The 19,086-nt window shown below is 52.9% G+C and overlaps 6 protein-coding genes across 6 annotated transcripts; 2 read left to right on the top strand and 4 right to left on the bottom strand.

Annotated features, from left to right (window-relative positions):
- Positions 1-699: 699 nt before the first annotated feature.
- BO83DRAFT_111146 (Sec7 domain protein) lies at positions 700-5,348 on the bottom strand. The gene is made up of 2 exons (XM_025525929.1): positions 2,673-5,348; positions 700-2,609 (listed from the first exon to the last, which is right to left on the bottom strand). Exons 1-2 carry the CDS (start codon positions 5,143-5,145, stop codon positions 721-723), a joined length of 4,362 nt encoding a protein of 1,453 aa, XP_025384850.1. The 5' UTR covers positions 5,146-5,348; the 3' UTR covers positions 700-720.
- A 1,955-nt stretch (positions 5,349-7,303) lies between these two features.
- On the top strand, positions 7,304-8,913 carry BO83DRAFT_381093 (unc-50 family protein). Its single transcript, XM_025531908.1, has 4 exons — positions 7,304-7,511; positions 7,632-7,735; positions 7,904-8,241; positions 8,302-8,913. The coding sequence occupies exons 1-4, from the start codon at positions 7,402-7,404 to the stop codon at positions 8,611-8,613; spliced, it is 864 nt and encodes a 287-aa protein (XP_025384849.1). The 5' UTR covers positions 7,304-7,401; the 3' UTR covers positions 8,614-8,913.
- Positions 8,914-9,054: 141 nt separating this feature from the next.
- On the bottom strand, positions 9,055-10,346 carry BO83DRAFT_439973 (PDGFA associated 1 family protein; the record flags this gene model as incomplete). Its single annotated transcript, XM_025536218.1, has 3 exons — positions 9,981-10,346; positions 9,838-9,905; positions 9,055-9,771 (listed from the first exon to the last, which is right to left on the bottom strand). Exons 1-3 carry the CDS (start codon positions 10,024-10,026, stop codon positions 9,055-9,057), a joined length of 831 nt encoding a protein of 276 aa, XP_025384848.1. The 5' UTR covers positions 10,027-10,346.
- Positions 10,347-10,455: 109 nt separating this feature from the next.
- Positions 10,456-12,358, bottom strand: BO83DRAFT_111041 (putative MFS monocarboxylate transporter). Its single transcript, XM_025525928.1, has one exon. It carries the CDS (start codon positions 12,054-12,056, stop codon positions 10,593-10,595), a length of 1,464 nt encoding a protein of 487 aa, XP_025384847.1. The 5' UTR covers positions 12,057-12,358; the 3' UTR covers positions 10,456-10,592.
- A 1,305-nt stretch (positions 12,359-13,663) lies between these two features.
- Positions 13,664-17,480, bottom strand: orlA (putative alpha,alpha-trehalose-phosphate synthase subunit Tps2). Its single transcript, XM_025525927.1, has 5 exons — positions 17,379-17,480; positions 17,243-17,318; positions 16,560-17,066; positions 14,231-16,475; positions 13,664-14,112 (listed from the first exon to the last, which is right to left on the bottom strand). The coding sequence occupies exons 3-5, from the start codon at positions 16,983-16,985 to the stop codon at positions 13,943-13,945; spliced, it is 2,841 nt and encodes a 946-aa protein (XP_025384846.1). The 5' UTR covers positions 16,986-17,066; positions 17,243-17,318; positions 17,379-17,480; the 3' UTR covers positions 13,664-13,942.
- Positions 17,481-18,358, top strand: BO83DRAFT_111027 (uncharacterized protein). Its single transcript, XM_025525926.1, has one exon. It carries the CDS (start codon positions 17,740-17,742, stop codon positions 18,280-18,282), a length of 543 nt encoding a protein of 180 aa, XP_025384845.1. The 5' UTR covers positions 17,481-17,739; the 3' UTR covers positions 18,283-18,358.
- Positions 18,359-19,086: the final 728 nt, after the last annotated feature.

The following is a 19,086-nucleotide window of genomic DNA, read 5'->3' as shown; positions in this document are numbered from 1 at the left end:
ACGTGGCTGCGGTGAGATTAGAGAGATAATAGAGGATCTGGTGCGTAGGACAGAAAGGGTGGTGAGCGAGAGATGAGGGTGTGGATGGAAAATCAGGAACATCGAAGGGAGAGTGAGGTTGTGGTGCAGCTGCAACCTTCCTGTTGTTATGGTGGTTGTTGTTGTTGTGCCTTCGCCCAATCAGCACGTGCCCGCTCGGTCCCGTCCACCAAGAAGTTAGTACTACTCAGTATACGACTCTATTACGTCTTCCATAGATCTAACGCTTCATTCACCTTGGGATCAATCAAAAGGATATGGAATCTCTTTTTCCTGCCAAATTTCCGGGTCAGACCCTAGGATATTTCACTGAAACTTCTTACTTCATGGCAACCAGTCACGTAAACCTCGTCAAAACCGGATCGAAGAGGAGAAAAAAAAAGAATCAAAAGACAGTAAGTACATGATGATCGGGGTCACAGGGTCACAAAGGCAAGAGATAGGATATGTAGAAGGGAACGCAGAGGTAGTGCAAATTTTGTGCACTCTAGAGTCGGAGACTTTTCTTATATTCCAATGGAAAGACAAAGAAGTGAATGGGGAAAGAATTAAAGCTGGGTTGGGTATACAAAGCAAATTAAGAAAATCTAAAGCTCCCTGGGGCTCCTCGCCCTCAAATCCCCGAGAGCCAGCTCGATAGTATGATGTCGGGCAAATTTCAGACACCTCTCTAAGCACAGGTTACTCGGCAGGGGTGCTCTCTTCCCGGTTGGTATAGATCCGTTTCTTCTGCTCCAAAGCCGAGGAGAGCGAGTCAATGTAGGTCCGGAACTTCACGATTTCCCGCAGCAGATACGACGACTTGCGCTCCCAGTTGGCCAACGCCTTGGCTGCATTGGGGTGCCGCGGCGAGAAGGCAAGGATCATGGCGGGTCGAAGCTCGTTATGTCGCTGCAGTTCCTCCTCCACGTTCTTGACATACGTCTGCAGGGCCTTCAGCTGTTCATCTTCTGGCAGAGCTGATGCCATCATGCTCTGTTGCGGAGGAGCCCAATCGCTAATGTGCACTCGGTCGGCCGGCAGTCGGGGCCGGACCCCCTGCTGGTCAATAGAGCTGCGAATCGAGCTCTGAATGCTCGGTCGCGCCCCCGACGAGGAAGGAGGTGTCCGGCTGCTCTCTGCCGAGATCAGGGCGCTATTAATGACTGCGTCGCTCCAGCCATACTCCATGTTACTAATGCCACCAATCAAAGGCTCCTTGGATAGTCGCGCGCTCCAATAATTGGCGCTGGACACAAATTCCCGAACGATTTCTGGCGTGCCGGCTTGGAACAGATGTACGGCGCCCGTGGGCAGGCTCAGGGCCCAGACATGCGGGCGAGACTTGGAATACCCGGGAGGTGGCAGCGCACTGGCAATGGTTTGACGCAAAAGGAACTTCCAGATTTCTTCCGCATTCTCTGTCCAGTTGCCTCCTCCTACCACGACGCCGCCAGGATGCCGTTGCTTGGCCTTCTGTCGGACTGATTTCATGGAGGCGTTGAAGGAGAACAGGCGCATCCAACCTTGTTGGATGACGGCAAAGCATTCGTTCCAGTTGCGGTCTTTAGCCCTCTTATCTACCGAGTCCAAGTGATGCTTGTGCTTAAGGCTTCCTTCCTTGGCCCAAGGAGCGCCCGCAAGCTGTAGCGTCTCATCTTCCAGGAGGGGTGTATTCCGCTCGACGTCTTCGAAGCTGGCTATCGAATGTGCCGAGTCTTCACGGATAATTGCCTGACTCAAGGCATTGGCAAAGCCAATCGATTGTTGATAATCCCCACGTGGGTAATCCGAGCCAAAAGAATCCACCGACGCAGAGGTCAACTTCCCAGAAGAATACTTGCTCCACGTACTGGATGCCGATGGGCTCCAGAGGGAAGACTGGTCATCCAAGCTAGTCCGGCTAGAGCCCATCGTAGAAGGCGGATACAGCCTGGCTCGAGATCGGGGCTTCGAAGACCAGCGTGCCGTTCCATAACGGGAATCGGCAGAGCGGCCGCGTGGATAGATATCGGAGCCACTTTTGCTGACTGTACTCGGACTCCTGCGGAGCCCACCAGGGTGAGGTCCCAGTAGATTGTTCGAGGACGAACGTGTCGGCTCTTTTTCCACTTGGGCACCATGCAACGGGAGTTTCTGCTTCTGAATCGACGTGTAAAAGTCGCGTAGCACCATTTCCACTTGTTGCTCCCACGCTCGCATTGTGCCGGTAAACGGGGTGTTGACGAGGGGGCCGGTGTCATTGTCAGGATCACTTATCATTTTGGCCGAGAGATCCGTCCGTGAGAGTCGATTTACCAACTTGGTAGGGCCATTGGTCGGCTTATCAGCAGTTGGAGCTTTTCGTTCAAGGTCGTCAGTGGTAGCAGATCTGGAATTCGAGGCCAGGGACGGCGGATCTTGTGATAGGGATTTTGACTTGTTGGCGTCGCGTTGGTCAAAGCCGTCCGGCGCAGCATCCGCCGCCACTCGATGAATTGTCGGCATAGTGTTTCGGACAAATTGGGCCTTCGTCATCTTCTGCTCGATATCGGCAAGGTGCAGGTCGGTATTCAGCAGGAGAAGCGAGTAACAAATGGTGTGCACGACATCTGTAGAGCAGTTAGTTCGAAAGCTATCAAAGCAATGAGACAGGGTTAAAGGCGTGGACAAACCAGCAGCTTTGAAGCTATGACGTGGGTTGCACTCGCACCACCGGGTGGAAAAGGCATCCAAGACTCGGTCCACTTGTTGGGTTTCTCCTTTCAACACCAAACGGTTACACAGACTTCGAAGGGCTGCCAGGATGTTCAGATTGGCCCAGTCAAAGAGATCCATGTACGCCTTGCGGACGAAGGCTCGGTCCGGATCGCCCAGCCAAGCCGCAGCCGGCTCGTTTCCTACGACTTGATCCTGGCTATCAAAGAGCATCTGCGCTTGTTCTTTGTCCGAAATAGTTGGCTCGCTAGCCGGGATGTCATCCGGGCTAGTCTCCGCAAGATCGGCAAGCTTTGGCTCCGTTGGCCCCATGGCGGCACTCTCAGATGCCGTGTAGTAATTCGACATTTCCGAAATCGAAGCCCGTGGCGAGCCACCCGGACCATTGGCAGGGGTAGAGAATCGGCTCGTGCCATCAACAGTCTCATCTTTGGGTACGTCAGATATGGATATCTCCTTGGACTTTTCTGGGACATCCTCAGCACTGTGAGTGGGGCTCGCACTCATTTGAGAGAAGCTCTCCATGACGGGCGAAAGCGAGGAAATAACAGTCTCCTGTGGCTTCAAGCCGCCTGGTAAAGCAAAGACCTGGTCTTTATCCACGGAGTCCAAATCACTGCCGCGCGAGCTCACGCCATCGCGTGATGCTCTTGAAGCTGGTGGGCGGTCAACAGGAGCGATGGGATCCTGACCATTAGACTTGGATCCGGACTCTTCATCTCCACTACTATTTCCTAAAAATGTAGCCTCATGATTATTCGCGGATGAGACTGCGGGATATAAACTGTATTTGGCCTTGGGGGCACCGGAGGTTGTAAGGAGGCTACCTCGCGGACTGTGCGTTGACGTGGTTCCTGGATTCTTGGCTTCCGCATCTTCTGCCGCTGCCGCCGCCGCCGCACGGGACTGCGAGGGCATGTTGGCCTGGCCCGGCCCAGATGCAGTCGAATCCGTGATATACGGGTTCATCACTTTTTTCAGACTACTGACCGGACTAGGCTCGGGCTTCATAATTTCCATCGCCCTGGAGCCTGACAGCTCCGGAGGAAGCACGATCGGAGGCGGGGCACTTTCAGCCACGGACTTCTTCCGCCGGCGGAAGAAGGACGACTTTTTGGTCACCACTTGATGGCTTCCATCGCGGCCCGAATTGAGCCCGGTCCCACTGTGCTTCAGCGGCTGTCTCCAGCTCTTGACATCTTTGGTCTCGAAATCTTGGGCGGAATGGGAATCGGATTGACTGTAATCGGACGGTCCGAATGTGGGGGCTTTAGAGCCAAAGACTCGACGAAAGAATCCCGGTCGTTCCTTGGCCGGCGCTGGCTCAGGCGGCGGGGGAAATATTGGTTTGTTGAAGGAGATGGTTGGGCTGGGCGCAGGCGGGTCAAGTGAGGAGGGGATTGTAGGCGGAAGCTCTAAGCCTGCATCGCCCAGATTCGCCAGGTCGAGATCTCGGCTCCGGATGGTGGCCGTGCCAATGTTCTCCGGGCGAGACTTCCGGGTGGTAGTCGCACGCGGAGATTTGATACTGTTCCGTCGGGAGGCCACTGGCGTCCGTGACTGCTGCAGGCTGAGCGAACCTGAATAGTCCCCTTGCGAAGATGGATGGGTTTTACTGGGGCCCCCGGGAATACTTGGCGTAGGAGCTGCGTCAAAGTCGCTGAAGGACCAGGAACCGTAGTCGGCAACCGGTTCGGAAAAGGGGATGAAAGGTGGCCGAGTACCGAAGTCGAAGCTCGCCGAACGTCTCTCGCCAGTTGAATCCGCTCGGCGACGTAACAGAGGCGGACCAAAGTCTAACTGGGAGGAAGCACTTCCTTTGCTCCCATTTCTCGCAGTATGAGCCCCTGTCGCTGCCGTAGAACTCGGCCGGTAGTCATATAGCTGGCCGCGTGAGCCGGTGCCTTCCCGGCTGCGCGTGCTCCCAAATCTTCTCAGGCTAGAATGGTAATTCGAGCTGCTATTACTCCGACGACCTCTGGGGAGTTGGGATGCATGGCGAGCCGTGCCGTCGTCAAAGGTGCCGTCTACCTCTGACGATAGGGAGGATGAAAAGGTATGTCCGCGATAACGTCGTTGGGCCAACGAATCCGGTGAACCGTGGCCGTAGAGGTCCGTTTCGAATACCGAGTTAAATAACCGGTAGTCATCCAGCACAGAGGAACCCGCCACGAACTGGTCTAGGGAAAGAAGCATATTATCGACGATGGAAGTGCGGGCCGCATGCTTCGGAGACAGCGATAAGTCGTGGGGATCTCGCTCGTCACAAGACTCATTACTCTCGTTGGTGTTGTCGGCTGGATTGAAGTCATCTAGGAAGGTCTCCCGGACAGAGGGTCGCGGATGAGTCCCTCTCCTCGTAGGCTTCCCATTGACAGCTTCGGAGGGGGGTGTTCGAGGGGGGGACCGGCTGGCGTGCTGCTGAGGCATTTTGAGACTGCCCTGTTATCAATGGTAATCAAGGACGTCTGGCATTCGTTGTAGTGAACGGAATGAGTGGGGAGAAGGGGGTTGAGCCTTAGGGATATTGGTCGCCAAGTCCCTGGGCACCGTTTGCCATGGACGATATTTCAACCAGCAGGTAGTTGAGACGATTGTCCACTTGTCGTGCACACCGTCCTGCGTCAAGCGAGAGAGGGAGGGGGTTTGGGCCGGTTGATAGAATCGCGTGCTCAGGACCGGATCTGAGTTTCACGGAAGTCGAACAGACCGTCTTCAAGGCGCAGTCAAGGGTGGTGTGTATCACCTGTCGCACATTGCGTGAGGGGGAGGGGGGGGGAGGAGGAAAGGGAAATTTCGAAGTGTAAGGGGGTAGTCGATTGATCGAACCGACGTCCTTAGGGAGGGGTATTGCTGTAATCTTTTGGAGGTAAGGCAGATTAGCCAGAGATTCAATGGCAAAGATATGACAGAAGGCGAGCCAGGAAAGTTAGAGGCGAACCATCAAAGACGCACAGGAAAGGAACGGTCGAGTGTTGAAGCGGGAACCGACCGGTGACGATCGTGGGTCGCCACGATGAGAGAGTATAGTGTGTAGTGAAATTGAGAGAGAAAGGTTTCCAACGCTTCAGGAATTTTGGCGCAATTGAAGAGGGACAAAAATTTGGAAATGAATTGAATGCCTGAGCAGCCCCGGACTTGCAGATGGAAATGCGCCCAGGAACGGCGGCCGAAGTGGGATCACCGGAGAAGGAGGAGGACAGCACAAAGTTGTACACTACTCCCTTGGCAGCAAAATAAAAAAGCATGGACAGAAGCAGACGTTTAGTCCGTTGGAGTGGTTCAGGGATGGACCATCTGCCATCATCCACCTTCCAAACTAGTTCCAGTAGCGTTCACTAGTCGCGGGTCTAGAGTCCGTCGCGATAATTCAAAGAGTCAGTTTCTCAGGGGCATGCATCCGAGTTCCTGCAGGTTCAAATATCTCTCCAGCTTGCGAATTCAGTCTCCCTTTTGCCTCCCTAACTCACATCAAACTATCTACGTACTGTGTATCTTTCAAAGTAAATGCTGACAAGTTTGGATCAGAACTACTGAACAGTAGTATCAGAAGGACGATCCAGGAGTGTCTTGCAGCTTGCATGGTTCCATTTGGGGAGGGTCCTTGCTATTCCCAGTTCCAGTTCCAGTGAATTGACTGCCATCAAGTGGAGCCAGTTACTCCGTATTCCTGTATTCCTCAATTCCTACTGGATCAGGTGGAAACGGGCCGTCATGCACCCCCCCCGATCGATAATATCTATCATTTCATACGAAACTGATCCTGTCCAGTCCATGCTCCAGTCTTCCGTGACCCATCGCAGAGCTCCATCGCACCCAAAGTAGGGCAACGACCAAATTGGTCAGTATGCTGGAGATGGATCAAATTCGATCCAACGATGGCTTTTGCGATCAGGCCAGCCTGAGGGGTCTGCATCAATTTCCACCATGCATCATCTATCTATCATCTTTCTTCCCTCGTTGCCGGAGATTTACTCACGCTGGCTGACTGCATCTACAGTCTCCATATCCAGGCACATACATACAGGGTGGTGGTGGTGGTGGTCATGCCCACCTTCCGGGGCCCGGATCTGGGGCATTCTGTCGCCCGAATGTCAGTCAAATGTAAGCCATGCATGAGAAGAATAAATTAAGGAGCTGCTCCTGTCCTCAACAGGCAACCCTCGCAATGTGATACATCGCCGTTTCCTGACAGTTCTAGTGCCGCCACGCACTTGATACACCGGCGTTCACAGACGATCACCTACAGGGATGGCATGGCTTCCATGTTTCATTCGCCAGCCAGCAAGCAAACAAACAAGCAGACAGGCTAGACTAGATGTTACCTAGATAGAATATCCACCCTCCGCCAGTCCAAACTGTAACTTATTTTTTGGGGTTTCTGATGATTTTGCCGCCATCCACCGATCGGACTGTCGGGGAAGAATTGATCCGAGAGTTGGGCCGAAGAGGCTGATGACATAACCCAACGGCCACTCCATCATCAACAAGCAAAGCAATCAATCAATCAATCACTCCATTCGCTAATAGATCGTAATTCCAACCCCCATCCACCACCACTTCAATCAACAAACACACCCCCCCCCCCCCCCCCCTTGGGTCCGATAGAGGTACTGGGTACATGACATCCGTGCCTTTTCCTCCCATGTCCGAAGACCTGGGGTTTCCCTTAACCACTCATTGAAGATGAATCCTCACATCTCCGTCCCCCGCCAACATGCCAGCCCGGCCAGCTTCGGCGGCACCACCCCAGCAAGCCGCGGGTCTAGTATCCGCATGCCGCGATTCTTCAAGAGGTAGGCTACTTCTACCCCTCTGTGGATGACTGGAAAGCATGTTACGTCTATCAAAGGGACATCCATGGCCTTTTCCGATTCTCATCGACCGGTTAACTGATGCCCCTGGCTGGCTTACAGGCTGTTCAAGTTCCCGCAAATGGACTTCGAGATGGCTATCTGGGAGATGACGTCTTTGTTGATTGCGCCGAAGAAGGTCTTCAAATCAATCTATTACCATGTGAGTTGATGCCGGCGTCCTGCTCCATAGCGCGCATCCGTTTCAATGCTAACCCAAGCTTCACCGCAGAAACGTATGTCATTGCCCCCAACACCGCACCTTGCCGTTTTGGCCCGCTTTCCCCGGGATCTTACACACGCTCATCAATACCTATATTAATAACCTCGTACAGAAACAAAAAACACCTGGCACCGTCCGGACCCGTCATTTACCTACCTTCTATCCTTCTTCCTTCTGCTTACCGCCCTCGCGTGGGGACTCGCCTATGCGCCCTCCTTCGGCTCCATTGTCCGGCTCTCGTTAATCTTCATCTTTGTCCACTTCATCGGCTCGTCCTTGCTGGTCTCGATAGTCGGGTACTTCGCGATCCCGCGGTTGTTCGGGCCCGATGGCGCAGCCGCATCGCTGACGGGATTCCGCGGCGGGCGTGGACGGAGACGCGGCGCAGCCCAAGGCCTATTCACGCAGCCGGGAGAGAAGGACCAGCTTGAATTCGGATACTGCTTTGATGTAAGTGACACTCCTAGAGCATACTGGCGAGTGGCAGCACCGGCTAAACGCAGACACTAGGTATCGAATCGAGCATTCTTTCCTCTGTATCTGCATCTCTACGTGGTCCAGTTCCTGGTCCTCCCGCTGCTCCAGCGCAGCCCCAGCAACGCCCTGGCCACCTTCCTCGGAAACACACTTTACCTGTCGGCCATAACCTACTACACCTACATCACGTTCCTCGGATACAATGCGCTTCCGTTCCTGCACAACACGGAGCTCCTGCTGCTCCCCATCCTGGCATTTGCGGTGCTGTGGCTGGTGAGCTTGATTTGCGGATGGGGGATAGTGGCGCAAGGCCACGGTGTGGAAGGACTGTTCTGGGGTGCATGATTGTCCCCCCGCACATGACATGTTATACACACCTGTTCTACCCATTCTTGTGCAAGTAATTTGTCATTTCCGTTTCGGCGCCGGTGTATATGGTGATCTTTGGTCTATTTTTATGTCTGTTCTGTCCGTTCAGGGAATGGGTTCGGGAGCATAACGATTGCATAGGTTCGTTTCTGGTGCTCTCCTTTCATACTCTGCTCCACATGAGAGCAGGCAAAAGACATATGGTTCATACTGTACAGCATAGCTGGGTTATATAGCGTCTATCATAGACTAACTGCTGCTACTGTTTCCCTCCCCCCAACTATACGCCATCCTCTTCTTCCACAGTCGAAATACTCCGAAGTAAAATCATATATTTTACCCATTTGCACAGGCATCAAGCCAAAACCAACTCAGTAAGTTAACCAAATCTAAAAAACCAAATGAAACCCCATCAATTCATTTCCCCTTCTTCCCCTTCTTCCCACCCCCCTTAGCCCCCAACTTCGCCTTCAACTCCTCCGCCCTCTTTCTCGCCGCCTCAGCCTTCTCCTCCTTCTCGACCTCCTTCCTCAACCGCTCCTGCTCCCTCTTCTCCCTCACGAGCGCCAACCGCGCCAAATCCGCCCTCGCCTCCTCCGTCTTCCCCTCCGCATGCAACTTCATATACCGTTCCCTGGCCTGCTGCGCCTCAATAGCTTCCCTCTCCCGTCGCGAAAGCTGCGACAGATCCTGTTGATCCTTGCCAGCACCAGCACCAGCACCAGCACCACCGGTCGCATTACTACTACTACTCAACTGAGACCGAGATTTACTCGTATGGTTCGGGTTCGCGGGTAAATCCTCATCATCGCCATCCGATCCGTCAGAGTTGTCCTCCTCATCCGATGAGGACGGGGGTAAATCGCCCGGTTGCGCCGCGGTTTGGAGTCGCCGGGCTTGCGCAGCTTGCTTTTTGGCTTTGGCTGCGGCGCGGCGCTCTTCACGGGTGAGTTCGGGGGCTGCTGAGGCGGTGGTGGTGTCTGCTGTGGGTGGGAAAGAGGAAGGGCCGGGTTTTGAGGAGGAGGAGGGGGTGGTGGTGTTGTCGTCGTCTTCAGAGGAGTCCGAGTCGGACTCGGATGTGCTGCCTTCTTCTTCGTCTTCGTCTATCGAGGAGGGGACGTCCTCGTCTGCGTCCTGTGTTTTGTTTGATCCCTCTGGTTAGGAGAGATTTTTCTTTTTGTGGGAGGGGATGATGCGTACCCGCCATAGGCCAACAGGGTTACCGTCTTTGTCGACGGGTTGGACGTCTCGACTGAAGCGTTTTCCGCCTGTATGTATGGTTAGTTGGTCCCCGGGGAGTTGGGGTTTGTGTTGGCCCTGAAGGTTTTTATTTAAAAACGTACCTCCGCGAGAGGGCTTGGAGAACTTTCCGCGACCGCGGGGAGCCATGATGTATGATGGTTGAAGAGTAGGGCGAGTAGATAAGGTTCACAGTCCGAGGAGAGAAATCAAGGCTAGGTAGGGTTTATTTTCCCCCTCCCTGTTGGCAAAGAGAAACTGGAGTCAGCGAGGAGAGGGTTGAGCGATGAGGACGAGAGGGATGGAGGAGTCAAACAAAGGCATTCATTCTCGGAGGGGCTGCGGCGGGGAAGTACCACGAGATCGACCGACACTTACACGATCCAGTGCAGAGAAGAGCTGCGCCAAACAGTACAAAATACTCCAGTTGGAGACTGAACTGTGGGATGAGATTTTAAATGGACTTTTTGGTCTATGGTTACAAATATTGACCCTAAATCCTAACTATTGTACATAAACAGCTCTGAGTCACGCCGCCAGTTGCCCAGAACAGGCGGGGGGAAGCCTGACTAAGGCGCGGTCGTTCATTGGTGTCATATTTAACTTCGTTATTTTAGTTAATACACCTTTAGTTACTGCTTCACTGCAATTGTCTACTGTAAGTACAGTTGGCTCAACTTCAAAGTATTGCTCACCCACCGCGGCAGTCATCCTGGCTACGCTCGTTGCCAGGTCAGCCCCAGCTTCGTCACTCTCGCCGCAATCAAGGTCAGCGTCCCCGCCAGAATCGCACTGCCCATGAACATCTGCGCATACAGATATTGCCCATCATCCCGATCGACCAGTGCCCCGGCAATGGGGGTACCGATCAGCGCAGCCACAGCCACTACGCTGAGCACCATGCCCATTCTCACTCCGGTCTTCTTCAGATCCGTGGTTAGCGTGCTCAGGGTGGCCGGGAAGAGCGACTGGATTCCTGCTGCTGCCAGCCCATAGAACGCACTGAAGGCATACATCTCGTCGTAAGTGTGAACCGCAGCCCAGCAGAACGCGACCACTCCCGTCACCAGGCTGAACGGGATCAGCATGTTCAAGGGTCCCGTGTACCGATCGGCCATCAGGTTGGGAATCAACCGGCCCAGCAGACCAACACCATTCATGACTAGAAGGACGTCGATCGACGTCGAGTTGGAAACCCCGATGATGTTGCGGGCGAAACTGCCAATGTAGAAGAACCCTACATAGAGGCCCCAGAAGTTGAGGAACATCCCCAGGGCGAACAAAGCATAGGGCGCCTCTTTGAACGCCCCCCACTCGACGAGTGGTCCGCTGCGACGCGGAGGCAGTCGTTGCTGGAGAAACACCAGGCACGGAATCAGCGTCGCCAAAGAGATGAACCCCAGGGTCCGCATGGTCCAGCCATATCCGATTTGAGGGAGGAGTCGCATGACGACCGCCGGGAAAATCAGGCCACCGGTGGCAGAGCCCGAGGCCACGATTCCGATCGCAATCGCTCGGTTTTTGGTAAAGTAAGTCGGCATCAGGGCAATGGTCGGGCAGAACATCAGTCCACAACCGATGCCCTGACCCACGCCCTGAGCCAGGAACAGCTGCCAATACTGCGTGCACAGGGAGGTCATAAAGATGCAAAATAATTCCAGGACAGCCCCAACGGTCAGAATGGCTTTGAAATAGCCGGCGTCGGTTGCGCGTCCAGAGAAGGTGCCGACGAAGAAGAGTAAGAAGATCTGGATACTGCCTACCCAGGAGATATCGGACGGGGTGCGACCTAGCGTCTCGGTATAGTAGGTTTGGAACACACCAAAACTATTGATGTAGCCCCAGGTGTTGAAGATGACGAAATGAGCCAAGGCTACTTGAGACCATGCCTTGAAACCACCATCGGGGGGAGGTCCCAGGTCCCTTCCAGACTCTCGGGTGCGGACTAGGGTCAAGGTTCTACTGGCCAGTGCGCCAACATGGCTAACATTCGTCGGGGTTTTCGACAATTCCTTTTGTGCTTCGGGGCCAAGGCCTACTTCTTCATCACCCTTCTCATTCCCTAGCGGAAGGAATTGTTCAGGAACGGGAGAGTTGGCAGCCTGAATGGGTCCACTTTTCTCCTCGTTTGCGGAGATGGTCAAGACTTGCTGGGTATCATGCGATGATCTAGCGGACATCTTGAGGGAACGTATACCCCGAAGGGATATCACAGATTTTCGAAAAGATTTTTATGTCTGGGAGTCTCGTGTATATCAAAGGGTGGTGTTTCCTGGTAAATGAAAGCAGGTAGACTAGTTGGGAGACGAGCCAGCCACTCTGCAAGGCACCCAGCTTCTCTATTTAAGTAATGGGATTACACAAGACCAGATGGGCTGGCAAGGACACTCTGGATTGTGAAAGCAATCAATCGAAGTGATGGCGCGCACCTGACTGATCAACGAGAAGTGGGAATGAGATCTGAAACAGAATGGGGACAGAGAAAGAAATGGTCAAGAATCAGGCACTATGAAGTATGCATCGATGCCCCAGCTATCGACTTGATAGAGATCAAGCGAGTTGATATGTGCGTATGACTCAAGGCGCGCGTCCAGCAGACGGCATCGGCGGCAATTGGTTATAGCAGCGTTGGAAGCGTCTTCCTGTCAAGGACCTTTTCGAGGATCAGCCCTGTAAGAAATGAGATGGATAAAGGAACGACGACTACGCTGCGTGAGTCAGGAAGCGAAGTTAGACTAGAAATTTAGGAGCTAGGGCATGAACGGCTCGCAAAGAAGGCCGAAAGTCAACCGCCATGATGGCGGGGAGGAAGGTCGGCAATGTTGTGCCGAATCGGCTAAAGAACGAGGATGATCAGTTTGGGATCCAACAGGAAGCGACACCCGGAATACATTAGCGATAGTTAGGCCTTGGTTACTTCGACGCCCTATTGTCATGGTGCACCACGGTCCCAAAACCCGGGGGCTCCAGGATTCTTGCTTGGGATTGGGGAAACTGGCAGGTGGATCCCCTCCCCACCATTGAGCTATTTTACTAGCTGGTTGGGGGAGGGGGAATAATACCATTGCCGATGTGATGGGTCATCCCTGGACAGAGGAACAATTCAGGAAGAAATGCCAAAGGACGGAGAAGAAAAAAAGAGGGGTGGGGGAAGAGAAAGAAGAAAGAAGATATATTGCCAATACAGTCCGGCTTTTAGTTACTCTTCCATACTTTCCTTTCTTTATGTATTATGTATGTTAAGCATATTCTCCGAATAATACTAGAAGGCCCATGCGGCGGACATCTGCCCGGCTTTCATTTATTTTTTTTTCTTTAACTCGAATAACGTCAATGAAGTACGAACTATCAGAAAGAAGCCCCCTTGTCCTGCACTACATTTCATTGATGGGTTGTTGATACATCACTCTCCTGGTGGTGGTAGTACTAGTAGTAGTCGTAGTCCTGTCGCGCGGCACCAACGACCTATCTTGTTCTCAGCGGCAACTCACAAGACGTCTACTGACTAAGTACTGGCCATATTACGAGTCGTGAGCAGGAGACGAATTTGTTGAATCGTGCCCTTCATCGGGGCTCTATATTGTTCTAACGCATCATAACAATTATAGGCATCTGCCTCTCGAGGCCGGCCCATCTATATATAGTCAATTAAAAGCACCATAAACAGGTATCCATGCTGTCTGTCTCGAGCGTCAAGCAGTCATGCTCGATTTTTTTAATGTTCAAGATCAACGGTTGGAAGGTAGGCAGGGGCTGTTGAAAAGAAGACAAGGGAAAAGACAAAGAGAAAGAAAAAAAAAAAAAAAAAAAAAAAAAGTAGGAGAAACCCCATGCTGGACTCTCGCTAATGGCTGAACGGACCCCCAGAATCCAAATGCCGAATGCATACCCGCTTCGTGACGCCCTCTAACAAATCGCCGCCACCACAGCATCACCTCTACGCCTGGAAAAAGAATGGCAAAAATATATATCAATAATCGCAGATGTTCAATGGAAATCAAAGGCGGGTACGCGGAGACCCTGTCCCCGCTTCGAGAAAGTCCACCAGTGCAGTATTAACAGACCCTCAATACTCTTGGGAGCACGAACTATTGTTGAGCATCGAAATGGTTTCAATCACGTCGGCGGGTTCCAGGAGATGCCAGCTGGCGGCCGTTTGCTTTGAGCTTGCACCAACAGTGACCGAGTAGACGTGGTCTTGTGGCAGGTCGAATTTCTGTAGGGCACGGAACATGTCTGTGAATGACAGAGGATTGTTAGCGAATGTAGAATAAGATGGAATAACGGGAGAGCACATAAGGGGGGAAAGAGTTGAGAATGAAAGAGCTGAGAATGAAAAGGAAAGGAGCCTTACCTTCATCTGTGAAGTCGTCGCCGGAGCAAAAGATGAACTCAGGAGCTTGCCCAGGGCCGGTGCCGTACTCATTGACGAGGCGAGTCGCGATGAACCCCTTGTTAACGAACGTCGGCCGAACTTCCAGATTGGCTTTCCCGGCCATGACTTCAACTTCCCATCTCTTCCCGACGGTGTCTTCAAGCTGCTTCCGGCATTCGCGAGCCTGGAACGCTCCATACTCCGGATCTGCCCGGCGATAATGCCATGTCAGGGCCACGCGCTTTCTTTCGATGAAAGAGCCCTGTGTCCGTTCTGTGAAGTGCTGGAACGTATCCATGACCTCCTTCTGCCAGCCCATGTTACTCCGTTCGGCCAGATTCTCCCAGTCGTCCGAGTGGGGCTTGCGAATGAAGCATCCGTGCTCTGCACTTAGTCCTAGCTCGGGGATGTGGCCCATCCACTCATCCAAGAAGGCTTGATCACGTCCACTGATGATCCAGACCGCATTTCGTGGGTCTGCGGCGAGGGTCTTGATAGTACGCAGCACCCGATCCGAGGGAATCGCAGCTTGCGGGTCTTTGACAATCGGAGTAAGTGTACCATCGTAGTCAAACATGAATAGTCTCTTCCGAGCCCGACGGTACTGCCGCACCAGCTTGGCCCGATCGAGGGCCGGCGTTGCCACGGATTGGTCAAATGACGAGAGGTTGGTGAGGAGACGAGTGACAAACTGTTTTGACCAGGACGAGACTGTGTTTGCAGTGACGTGCTTATAAAGCTTCTGATGCTGTGACATCTTCTCTTCCGGAGACATGGTTAGGGCTTTGTTGATGGCTCCCGCCACGCCGACGGTATCCCATGGGTTGATATGAATGGCATTGGACAAAGTCCCCGCCGTACCAGAGAACTCGGAGAGGATCAAGGGGCCATAGTTATTCTGTTGGCAGATGATATACTCCAAGCTAGTCGTGTTCATGCCGTCGCGGACCGTGGTGATGAGTCCGACATCAGCGACACGCAGCAGCGCGAAGTACTCATGAGGGGAGAGGTACTGCGGGTAGTACTTGACGGGGGCAAAGCTCAATGATCCGAACCGGCCATTGATGGTAGAAACCAGATTAGAGACCTGACTGGCAATCTTGTTCTCTTCTTTCTGCTCGTCGACGCTGGTTGGGCTGGTTACCTGGATCAGGACCACCTTATCCCGCCATTCAGGGTACCGCTCGAGGAAGACCTCGAACGACTGCAGCTTCTGGGCCACACCGCGGACACTGTCCAGTCGATCACGGCCGACAATAATCTTCTTTCCGGCATAAAGCTTGCGAATACCCAAGACTGCCTTTTCTATCTCGGCAGACCCGAAGGCCGCCTTTTGAATCGTCTTGGTATCGATACCTATCGGGAAGACATCTACTGCTACATGAGCACCGTAGGCGTCCACCCCGGCCGAGTTGGAATCAAAGCCAAGGACACGTGTACAGCAAGATGAGAAGTGACGGGAGTATGAGAACGTCTGGAAGCCGATCATGTTGGCCCCCAGGACCCCCGTAAGCACCTCCTTGCGCTTGGCCAAGCAGCGCATGAACTCACTGCTGGGAAATGGCGCATGCAGGAAGAAACCAATGTAAATGTTGGGGATGCGTTGGCGCAGCATACTCGGGACCAGGAATAGGTGGTAGTCATGGATCCAGACAATATCTCCTTCCTTGTATTCTTGCGCAATGCGGTCGGCGAAGAGACGATTCATGCGGACGTAGTCTGCCCACCACTTACGTTCCGATTTGCCGTCCGTGGGACCGTGCTGTTTGTAATGAAGGAGTGGGTAGAGCTCGCGCTCGGCATAACGCCTCCACCGACCCTGGTCGTCCAAGAAGACCGTGTCATCTGGATGTTCCGATTCACCAGTCAACCAGACCGGCACGATCTTACCGTAGCGGCTGGAGCTCAGCTGCTTATCGAGCCTTTCTCGGTCCTCCAGGTCCACTTCGAAGCCGTCAAGGAGAGGATGACTGGGTAGGCGTTGGCTGGCATCCACAGGCACCGGTGCGGCAGCTTTATTGAGGGGCAAGGCCGAACCGTTGAGGGTGGTCGGCACTTTGGCACTTGTGTTGATGGGAATCTGTTGCAAAGGGATCGCTGTCTCCTGGACCGGCTCGACCTCGCCGGTCCAGCCAACGAGGGTGTGGGACCATCTCGATTCATTAGAACCAAGATAGGCCATTGAATCAAATAAAGCGGAGGTCCCCGGACGGGGTTTCAGCTCCTACAATCCCGTTCGATCAGCCAAGTCCTCTTACTGATCCCCCCCTCTCAAAGTACGAGCGATCTGGTGGGGGAATTGACTTACCCAGTCGGACCCGGGATGGAGATAGAGCTTATAGGGGATACAGAATGCAGCACTGATCACTCTGCCGGTAAGACGCAGGCTGGGGTATTGTTCGCGGGGGTCGGCGTCCAGCATGATGGGAGATTCTATCAGGCTCAGGCGGCGCAACAATTCAGGACCTGATTTGGCGTCCTTGACAGCCTGGGAGGGAGTGATGGGGGAAGCGACAGCTGGAGGGACCGAAGAAGCGTGGTTCCCCGGGGTATCAGAAAAGTAGGAAGGGGCATCGGGGAGGGTGGAGGGCTGGGTCTGTTCACCCCGCAGATCCGGGGTGGCATTTGAGGCATTCACAAACGCATTTTCGCCCAGAACACTCAGGCCAGAGCCAATGGGGCCCGGATTGGGCTGGCCATCGGGCATGGCGGCAGACCGTTGTTCGGCGGCCATGACGAAAACGGACGCGGCGGAGCGAGGAATCACAGTCAGTCAGTCAATGACAGGCAGAACGGAAACCAATCTGCAGTCAATCTGGGAGGTAGCGCAATCAGTTAGTTGCATACCATGAAATATTAGGGGAAGGAATCTGGTGAATTTTGGAATTCCGGTGATAAGAAGAAGAATAAAGATGGCAATGATGGGGAAGACTGTGTTGGGTTTTGGGGGAAGGGGTGTAAGAGGGAAAGGGCAAAGAGCGTTGAAAGTACCCTTCTTTTTTTAGTTTGGGGGTGAAAAGGGAAGTGTAGATTAGGGAGGGAGGGGGAGGGAGATAAGCTGGAGTACCTGGGAATGAATTGGTATGTATGGAGAGAGAGAAAGAGGGTTTTTGGTGGGGTTGCCAACAGGGAAGAGAGCGGGCCAGAAGAGGGGAGTAAAGGAACTAGTAAATGGTACTGAAAGGAAAGATGAACGATGGCACAATGATCAATTCCCTCCGTCAGAAAAGAGAAAGAATGGGGGTTAACAAGAATGTGACGATGAGAAGAGGGAAGGGAAGGAGGGAGAAGTTGGTTTAGTGGGTAAGAGATTCAATTATGATGTGAGAGCAAGAGACAAGACGCAAGTGGGGGGGAGGGGGAGGGAGAAGAGACGGAGAGAGAGAGACACACACAGAAAGCAGGGCAGAGAGCAGCAGCAACAGCAGCAGCCACCATTTACCACCACCAAGCAGGGAGGCGGTGAAGCGGGAACATGGAAAGATACTATGATAAGAAAGAACTATTGTACTCACCTCCAAGAAGAAACGATAACTATGATAGTTAATCGTAAAAAATTGGTGAAAAGCGCAAGTGATCTATCACTGGATATGTATAGTCCGACTGATTTAGGGGGAACTCGGGGATGTCGGCAAGGAAAATATCTCAGAAGTCAGAAAACCCCCGAAGTTCTAGTAGCTTTCTTTCCAACAGACTTGCTGGAACTTGATCCCAACTTCCCCCCAAACAATCCCGGAATAGCAAGCCAATCACCCCCAATCGGACAATCAAGCAACTTAATGCAGGCAAAGCAAGCCAACTACCAAAGCAGTCGTATCAGCTGGTCGGCGGTCTGTCGGCAGGGTTTGCTTATAAAACAGCCAATCCCTCATGCACGGGTTCAGATAGAAGGACGCCGAAGGGGGAAGAGAGGCAGCGAAGGGATCGAGGGGAGGGATGGGCCTAGGATGGTCCAGACTCGGCGGCGAGGGCTGATGGAAGGAAAAAGAAGTCGTATAGCGGGTGGGGATTATAAGGGGGGGGGGGGGTAGAAAAGGAAGAAGAAGAAGTTGATGATTATTGAAACCGAACAAGGTCAGGGAAACCGGTTCCGTGTCCGTGGTGGGTTTGGTCTGCCATGGAGGGAAGTAATAGTAAGTAATAGTAAGAGTAAAAAATATACTAATAATGGACCATGATGATGATTATGATGATGATGTTTTTGGTGGAAATAATAGCAAGCAATGGATTGGGTCCCCGCCATCTCCATAACAGTAGTAGTAACCCAGATATTTCTTTTTTCCCAGATACGTCATGATCCCCCAAACGGCAGTTCGGACGAACAGGAGGAAAAAGGTCCACCTGTTATTCGGCCCCCCTCCCCAATCTACTCCAACTAAGTTCTACTATGTTGTACCACTAGAAAAATTACTACTACTCTTACAGAGCACAGCACATAATATCTCATTATTTTTTTCCGGGTGATTGTAGATTAAGGCAGGTCAGGTTAACACGAACAGGTACAGTAGTCAGTTGGCAGACTAGACAATAACCCGGGAAGTTGGGCCCAGGGAATAGCAACAGTGCCTAACCGAACCTAAATCATCTAGTCCTTCTACAGAAGTGTCTAACTCATTAGGTAGCGTGTCTTGCATCGGCCGAAACCAAGAGCAAAGCGCGCAAGAGTGTTCAGGCATGTGGGAGAAGATGCCGGATGAAACTTGCCCCCATCGAGATTGGTCCAGGTCATGGGATGTGATTTGCCTGTCATTACGCCCGTTGAATCCACTGGGAAAACTGGGGTTATATGTGAGAGATTATAGGTAATAATAGAAGCTAAGTTCGGGAAACAAGAA

This window comes from Aspergillus eucalypticola, assembly GCF_003184535.1.
Source record: "Aspergillus eucalypticola CBS 122712 chromosome Unknown BO83scaffold_25, whole genome shotgun sequence".
NCBI lineage: Eukaryota > Fungi > Ascomycota > Eurotiomycetes > Eurotiales > Aspergillaceae > Aspergillus > Aspergillus eucalypticola.
The sequence above is the reverse complement of the archived record's forward strand: the minus strand, read 5'-3'. Positions and strand labels throughout refer to the sequence as shown.

Bases quoted from the DNA above. Each gene is read 5' to 3' on its own strand.
- BO83DRAFT_111146 (XM_025525929.1), bottom strand. From the start codon at position 5,145: ATGCCTCAGCAGCACGCCAGCCGGTCCCCCCCTCGAACACCCCCCTCC. The intron at 2,610-2,672 runs GTTTGTCCACGC...ACTGCTCTACAG, and splicing joins TCATAGCTTCAAAGCTGCTG to ATGTCGTGCACACCATTTGT.
- BO83DRAFT_381093 (XM_025531908.1), top strand. From the start codon at position 7,402: ATGAATCCTCACATCTCCGTCCCCCGCCAACATGCCAGCCCGGCCAGC. The intron at 7,736-7,903 runs GTTGATGCCGGC...AACCTCGTACAG, and splicing joins ATCAATCTATTACCATGTGA to AAACAAAAAACACCTGGCAC. The intron at 8,242-8,301 runs GTAAGTGACACT...CGCAGACACTAG, and splicing joins AATTCGGATACTGCTTTGAT to GTATCGAATCGAGCATTCTT.
- BO83DRAFT_111041 (XM_025525928.1), bottom strand. From the start codon at position 12,056: ATGTCCGCTAGATCATCGCATGATACCCAGCAAGTCTTGACCATCTCC.
- orlA (XM_025525927.1), bottom strand. From the start codon at position 16,985: ATGGCCGCCGAACAACGGTCTGCCGCCATGCCCGATGGCCAGCCCAAT. The intron at 16,476-16,559 runs GTAAGTCAATTC...ACGGGATTGTAG, and splicing joins TCCATCCCGGGTCCGACTGG to GAGCTGAAACCCCGTCCGGG. The intron at 14,113-14,230 runs GTAAGGCTCCTT...TGTCATTCACAG, and splicing joins CGACGACTTCACAGATGAAG to ACATGTTCCGTGCCCTACAG.
- BO83DRAFT_111027 (XM_025525926.1), top strand. From the start codon at position 17,740: ATGATAAGAAAGAACTATTGTACTCACCTCCAAGAAGAAACGATAACT.